This window comes from Elephantulus edwardii, unplaced genomic scaffold (genome assembly GCF_000299155.1).
Source record: "Elephantulus edwardii isolate Elephantulus edwardi_28Jun2011 unplaced genomic scaffold, EleEdw1.0 scaffold00036, whole genome shotgun sequence".
Taxonomy (NCBI): domain Eukaryota; kingdom Metazoa; phylum Chordata; class Mammalia; order Macroscelidea; family Macroscelididae; genus Elephantulus; species Elephantulus edwardii.
The window spans coordinates 20,895,749-20,903,636 of record NW_006399786.1 but is presented as its reverse complement, the minus strand read 5'-3'; the positions used below and the strand labels follow the sequence as shown (position 1 = coordinate 20,903,636).

General features: G+C 35.4%; 1 protein-coding gene across 1 annotated transcript in view; it reads right to left on the bottom strand.

Annotated features, from left to right (window-relative positions):
- Positions 1-1,662: 1,662 nt before the first annotated feature.
- The window catches only part of TMEM55A (transmembrane protein 55A), a 61,369-nt gene continuing 55,143 nt past the window's right edge, over positions 1,663-7,888 (bottom strand). The window contains exons 6-7 of the mRNA XM_006884597.1: positions 2,572-2,662; positions 1,663-1,806 (exon numbers count right to left, since the gene is read on the bottom strand). Coding sequence (XP_006884659.1) covers positions 1,663-1,806; positions 2,572-2,662 — 235 coding nt within the window. The remainder of the gene's footprint in view (positions 1,807-2,571; positions 2,663-7,888) is intronic.

Here is a 7,888-nt window from a genome sequence, read left to right as displayed (position 1 = left end):
CATTTACCATTTATTCTTTGAAGTTTACATTTATTTTGTTCCAAACTCTCTGATAAGTATATTTTAAAATACAAATCAGGAGCATAAATAATTATTCTTATACCTGGAATAGCCAATTAATTTATTCAGATTATCTCATTATCTAATTCTACTACACTAAAGACTTTAAAATATTATTTTTCAATTAAGCAATTTCTTTTCAAAACTGCAGAGATGGGCAGTGCGAGAGCTGATTCTTTAAGTCCTAGTGAATGCTTAGAAAACTAGGTTGCTTTTTCTTTCTGATTTTTTTCTTTTTTAATAAACTGTGTAATTATCTGACCAGCTATATTTAAGAAGAATGGTTAAAAAGAATTAAGTCTAGTCTCAACATTTTAACTAATGTAAAATGTCACAGGCTCCTTTCACATATAAGAAATACATAATTATCTCAATAAGAAAAAAATGCATCATGGTCTAATGAAAAGAAGACAACCTATTGTAAATATACCTTTGTTAAACAGTCAAGAATTATAAAACATGTGACATATGACATACTTCCTAAGGCTATTTAAAGAAATACATACAGTTGTTTAACAATACATTCCACAAATCCAGACAAGAACTTCTATAATTGTTAAATAAAACAGACAAAAATGAAAGACAGGAAGTCCTGTGATCTTTGAAAAAAACCATTTATCCAACATTATTTCTGTGAACAAATAAATATTTTCACTTTTGCATCTTAAATTACTACCAAAATATCTTCTCTCTCTACAAACAACAAGAAAAAACAAAATAAAACACCAAGTGGACAGTGTCTAGAAATGGTTTTTCTCTAACAGTGTCAAGTCTTTGAAAGTACACTCAAAGTTTCTTCCTGAATAAGGTCATTATGATCTTAGGTTAAAGTTACAGTAAGCAGTCCAAGCACAATGCATATTGCTTAGTTATTAAAGCAAGCAATTTTCATATTACCTAATTAAAATGTAAGTATAAATGTGCAGCTATCATAGAAACATTATAAACACTTCTTGGGACTACAGTCATCTCTCTGTATCCAAGAGGGATTGATTTCAGGACATAAGGCAGACACTTAAGTTTTTTATACAAAATGAAGATGTTGTACATAACCTGTGCACATCCGCCTGTGCACGTGAAGTCATTTCTTGATTACTTAAATACGTATGCAATCATAAAATGCTATGCAAGTAGCACTTTCACTCCCTCTTAGCCTCTGAGCAATTGCTCTGACCATTTAATTGCTTCTTCCCTCATCCCAGTATTTTTTATCAAGGTTGACTTTGGTGATGCAGACACTGGATACAGAGGGCCGACTGTACTCACAAATTAGCAAGTAGTGAAATAACATATTAAAATAATGCCATATGATGTTATCTGCAAGGATTAGGGGAGAAATCCAAAAACATTTTTAAGAAATGTAAAATAACGTGAAAACACAACTTCAGTATTACTCAGAGCTTGAAAACCTAGCAGCAAACCAAATTATTTGCATATAATGTAGTGCAATCAACATTAGTTCATAAAAGATTCCCAAAGTCTTGAAACTACTATACATAAACCAAAATGGAGTCCATCAGGATAAACGATTTAAAGATGTCCAGAGTACCTTATCAAAATCTGCTAGACACGCTCACATTCATCATTCGATCATAAGCAAGTCTATGCAAAACTGTGCTCTGGATAACTGACTCTAATGGCTCCCCAATAACAAGCTCGAATAAGACAGATCAAACCCAAGAGGTAAGCAATTGCCCATGAAACATAGGTTGCATGAAACCGCCTGGAAAAATCTTGGGTGCCAACCTAAAAGAAAAAGCAACATAAAACAAAAAGTTAGAAGGTTTTCAAAGATACATCTACTAAGAGAACTTGGGTTACATGTGAGTTTCATGAGATTAAGCTCTAGACTATATCTACTGACTGTAACTGGTGGGATAAAATTTAATAAAATATTGTTGCTACCTCTATCAACTATAAATTCTATTAACTAAACCAGCAAATCCACTAAAAATGTGTTATTCTATGTCCCTCCTTAGTTTCAAGTAAACGGTAAAATATTGTTGGAATTGTGGGGCCAGTTGTACTGAGAAACAAAGAAGCATGGAAACAAATGGCAGAGGAGAAGCCTAGGCCAGCTTTTAGTTTGAGCCTCCTCACCAAAAAAAAGAAACAATCCTATAGATAGGTATCAGTATTTGTTTACTTTAAATCAAAAGAAGAATTTTTATTTAAAAAGCATAACTAAATGATTATTGGCTCAGATACAAGAAATCTTAGAGCAATGCAAATTTGATTCTGGAAGCAAAAATAAAGCTTATTAAAAGCATGCTATATTCCCCAATATCAGAACCTTCAGTGGGTTCCCCTGATACCATGTCACCTGGATGAGCAAGCCCTGCTGAAAACCAGACCTTCAATTGGATTTCAGATTGCTCCCTGTCATCCAGAAATACCTGAGCCTGACATGTTACAGAGTCAAGTTCTTCAAGGATCCTCCCTGGTTGTTCCAGGTTTCACCATTTACTACAGAAATAGAGGAAAGAATTCTAACAATAAAGCAGTACTTACAGTTAACCCAATACCAATGAAAATACATATCATTCCAATGGTAATATATGCACAGCAGCGTCTTCGTGGAAGGGCACTACCCACGGAGGAGCTGCAAATTCATGAGAGCAAAAGGGGCATTAAATATTCACATGAAAACTTTTCAGAACTCATCTATACCCTTTCAATCATTTTGTCAACATGATCTGTACACTTTCAATTATTTCTTGAACATGATATACAAGAACATGCATAAAAATAGCAATTTTTAACGAGCAACTAGAAATTAAAAAAATGGCAAGGTTATAGTGTTTTAGTGAGAATTTAAATAAACTTCAAGCCTTGCACATTCACAATATTTGCATATATCATTCCTGATATCTACAACCAACCATCAAATCATAAAACTCCTTAATAATCTTAAAAAATATTATTCCAAAATAATCTATTCCAGAAAAGAAATTTGGTATTGTAAACATTTTCTTTTTTTTTCCTGGTTATAATAATACATAGTTGATACAGAATACTTAGAAAAAATAAAAAGATTTAGCATGTTTTCTCCTACTTGTTTCTATTTAAAACTTTTATCAACATATCCCAAGTATTTTCTTGAATTATTAAGTATTATCAAATTGAAATTCTAATAGATTAACATCCAACTATCTAATTTAACATAACCAATACCCTATTATTGGACATAAAGTATTTTCATTATAATGAATAAAACCAGATAAGTAGCATTTAAAAACACTGTACTTATTTTGAGCTCTGGTGACCTAATGGTAATAAGCTGTGCTGCCAACCCTAAGGCATGTGGTTTGAATCCACCAGCTGCTCCATGGGAAAAAGATGGTCAGTCTCTTCTTGTGCAATTTATTGCCCCTGAAAACTCACTGAACGGTCTGCTGTGAGTTGGTTCCAACATGATGACACACAACAACAAGATGCTTATTTTATATACTTTTCTTCAAATAAATTGATAATTCAGGCTATAAGTTTAAAAGGATTACTTTTTTAAAGTCTTTTGCTGTCATACTCCAGCACCTCAACAAGAAAAAGGTAAACCACACAATAACAAAATGGACATAGGATATAAATAGACACTTCACCAAAGAAGACATTCTGATGGCAAACAAATACATGAAGAAATGTTCAAAATCCCTAGCTGTCAGAGATGCAAATCAAAACAACTATAAGATATCATCTCACTCCAGCAACACTAGCAAAGTTCAACAGGGCAGCAAACAATAAATGCTGGCAAGGTTGTGGAGAGATTGAAACCCTTATTCGCTGGCTGGTGGAAATACAAAATGGTACAACTATGGAAGGCAGTATGGTGCTTTCTCAAAACGCTGGAAATAGAAATACCACTCGACCCAGCAATGCCACTAATGGAAATATATCCTAAAGAAATCAGAGCCACAACCCAAACAGATGCATGCACACTCATGTTTATTATTGCTGCATTATTTATTCACAGTAGCAAAGAGATGGAAGCAACCCAAGTGCCCATCAACAAATGAGTGGATAGAAAAACTACAGGACATCCACACAATGGAAACCATATAGCATTGAAAAACAATGAAATAGTAAAATATTACACAATATGGGGGCACCTTGAGGACATGATGCTAAGTGAAATATCTCATTCACAAAAGGACAAATACTGTATAACACCGCTATTATAAAATAGGACAGACATGGGAGGTTGGGGAGGGAATGGGGAAAGAGTGGATAGATAATGAGAATGGCAGTAGAACAGATGAGGGGAAGAACTGTCCAAAAGGATATATGACTATACATTATATGTATGAGAACAATCTGGAACAATTGGTGCATTGCAGGGTGGGATGGAGGAGGGCATGGAAGGGGAAGAGAAAACGTGCAACAATGAATAAAAAAAAGAAAAAAAAATGTCTTCCACACTGTCATCAACAACAACACAAAAAGTTTGTGCTGCCTACGTAAAGTCATGCATTCAAATCCACTAGCTGCTGGATTGTGGAAATGTGTGATCTCTTGCTCATGTGATTTATGGCCCTGCAAACCAGCTGGAGGGTCAGCAATGAGTTGTGGCAGAAAACAACAAGATATTAAATGCACAATGCCAAAAGACCTTTGGGAAACTCATATAAGGATGTATTATCACTGTTAATTGCTGACAAGTCAAGTCTAAATCAAGGCCACTCCATGTATACAGACAGAGCTGCTCCAAAGGGTTTTTAAGGCCATGACCTTTTGGTAACAGATGATCAGGCCTGTTTTTCAAGGCATCTCTGGGTAAATTCAGAGTGCCAACGTTTTGGCTAAGAGTTGAGTACATAAACATTTACACCATTACAGTCCAACACTTTTTCCAAGCAAAAAATTAGCCCAATATTTAATATTATCCCCAAACAAGCAAAATCTACCTCACTTCCACCAAATTTGTCCCAACCTGTAGGAACCATTCATTGTGTTTCTGAGGCTGTAAATCTTAATGGAAGGGGTCTGCCCATCTTTGACTACTGGAGCAGCTAGTAGATTTGAACAGCCCACCTTCTTGTTAGCAATCAAACACATGTGCCACAAGGGAGTTTCCACTGATTTAACCGCATTTAGAATGTGATGAGTGTAAATGATCTTCATTGATGTGGGAAGATCAGAGGCTGTAATTTTTTTTAAAGATTGAAGTTGTCCACTGACAAGAAACGGTAGTATGAAATTCATGCTGGATTCAGAGGAGCACTTAGAATAGAATCTATCTTTACTAATACCAGATAGATTTTGACTGAAAGAAAATACCAGAAAGATGTTTATCCTTGTTTTATTCATTATTAAAATGCATTTGACTATGTAGATTATAATAAACTATAGATAATATTGCAATGAGAACTCCAAAACACACAACTGTGCTCTTCAAGAACCTATGCATAGACCAAGAGGCAGTTATGAGAACAGAGGAAGGAACGCTACATGGTTTAAAATCAGGAAAAGTGCATGTCAAAGTGGATCTCTATCCTTTCACTATTCTTAATATGTAGGTTGAACAAGTAACCCAAGAAAACTGGATTCTATGAAGAACAACATAATACCAGTGTTGGAGTAAGAATCACTGACAAAAAATGCACATGGCATAACCTAAACTGATGAAAGCTAGGAAAATGTGAAACACGTAGTGATGAAGGTCAAAGACGACAACCTACAATGTGAACTATATCTCCACAGAAAACAAAACTCCTCACAACTTCACCAAAAAGCAACACCATGATACAGGGAGCAAAGACTGAAATTATCAAGGATTTCATCCTACTTGGTTCCACAATTAATATTTATGGATGCAACAATCAAGTATTTACACAAATATTAATAAACCGGTAAATATTATATTGAGCAAATCTCCTACAAAAGTCCCCTTTAATGTGTTAAAAAGCAGCTCTTGGAAAGGAGAGTTGAGAGGTGGAAGAGGAAATCACGGACAGCAGACATTAGTGAGGAGATGAGGGGTGAAGAAACAGGTAAGGTGCAATGGGGGCTTGATGAGATGGGGGAGATAAAAGTAACAGGTCAATAGTAATGAATTATATAAAACACAATATACAGACATCAAATGCTGGCGAGGTTGTGGAGAACCTGGAACCCTTATTCATTGGTGGGAGTGTAAAATGGTGCAACCACTATGAAAGGCTGTGCTTTCTCAAAAATTTGTAAATAGAAATACCACTTGACCCAGCAATTCCACTACTGGGAATTTACCCTAAAGAAACATAACTGCCACCTAAGCAGATATATACCCATGTTTATTGCAGCTTTGTTCACAATAGCAAAGAGCTGGAAACAACCCAAGTGTCCATCAACAAATGAATGACTAGAGAAGCTGTGGTATAGTCAGTCACACAATGGATTACTATGCAGCATTGAAAAACAAGGAACTCATGAAATATTATGCAAAATGGATGACCCTGGAGGACATTATGCTGAGTGAAATATCTCAGTCCCAAAAGGACAAATATTGCATAGGGCTACTGTTGTAAAACAGGACTGACATCAGGGTTGAGGGAAGACAGAAAAGGAGGGGAGGAATGATGTATATTGCCTTTAAAGAGATAAAGGAGAAATCTGTTTAAAAGGGATATATGAATGGGTATTCTTGTCATTACAGAAATCCAGAATGAAGGCTGCATAATGGAGTGAACTTTGGGGGAGGAATTCCATAACAATGAAAGAGCTTTTCTTTTTCTTTTCAAGAAGATTGACTTGGGGGGAGAGGTGGGCAGGGAGAAAAATGCAACAATGAATGACTGGAAATCCTAAGTTTCTGTAAACTTTCATTAAAATTAATAAATGAGAGGAAAAAAACAAAACCCCAAACACAATATACAGAAATGATTGTATAAAAATGTACATGAATTAAATAATATATATTAATAATTGTACAAAAAGAAAAGATCCAATACAGACCTGGAACCACAGTACAATAATGGGCATAGATCAACAGTGACTGATTTTATAAAACACAATGTACAGGAATGATCTTTAAAACACAATGTGAGGGAGCTCTGGTGACCTAGTAGCAAGAAGCTGCACTGCAATCCCAGAGGTGCGCGGTTAGAATCTACCAGATGCTCTGCTGGAGAAGGGACAATCTCCTCCTGTAGCAGTCAGATCCAATTTGATGGCACACACACAAATAATAGTAATTTTAAAAACATTTTAAAAATTTAAAAAACCACAATGTGAATTAGGGACTGTGTGAAATACAATGTACATAAATGAAACACAGTGTATACCAATTTTGCATGCAAATCAATATAAAAAATAATTGTATATTGATTTGCATGCAGATATATGCACACCCATGTTCATCGTGGCTTTGTTCACAATAGCTAGGAGTTGGAAACAATCTAAGTGCCCATCAACAAACAAATAGATAGAGAAGTTGTGGTATATTCACACAATGGAATACTATGCTACATTGAAAAACAAGGAACTCATGCAATATTATTCAAAATGGGTGACCCTGGAGGACATTATGCTGAGTAAAATATCTCAGTCACAAAAGGACAAATAGTCCACGGTGCCACTGTTGTAGAAAGTGACTGACATGAGGTTTGGGGTAAGGCTGAGAAAAACTGGATAGATTATGTATACTGAATTGAAACAGATTAGGGAGAGAACAGTTTAAAAGTGATGTATGATAGCATATTATGATTATCACAGGAATCCAGAATTAAGGTTGCATAGTGGAGTGCATTGGAGGCAGGGGCGGAGGGGGGTTGGTTCGGGGCCAGGGTCAGGGGGATTGTATATCAAAGTAGAAGTTTATCTTTTGCTTTTCAAGGAGAGGAACAAACTGGGG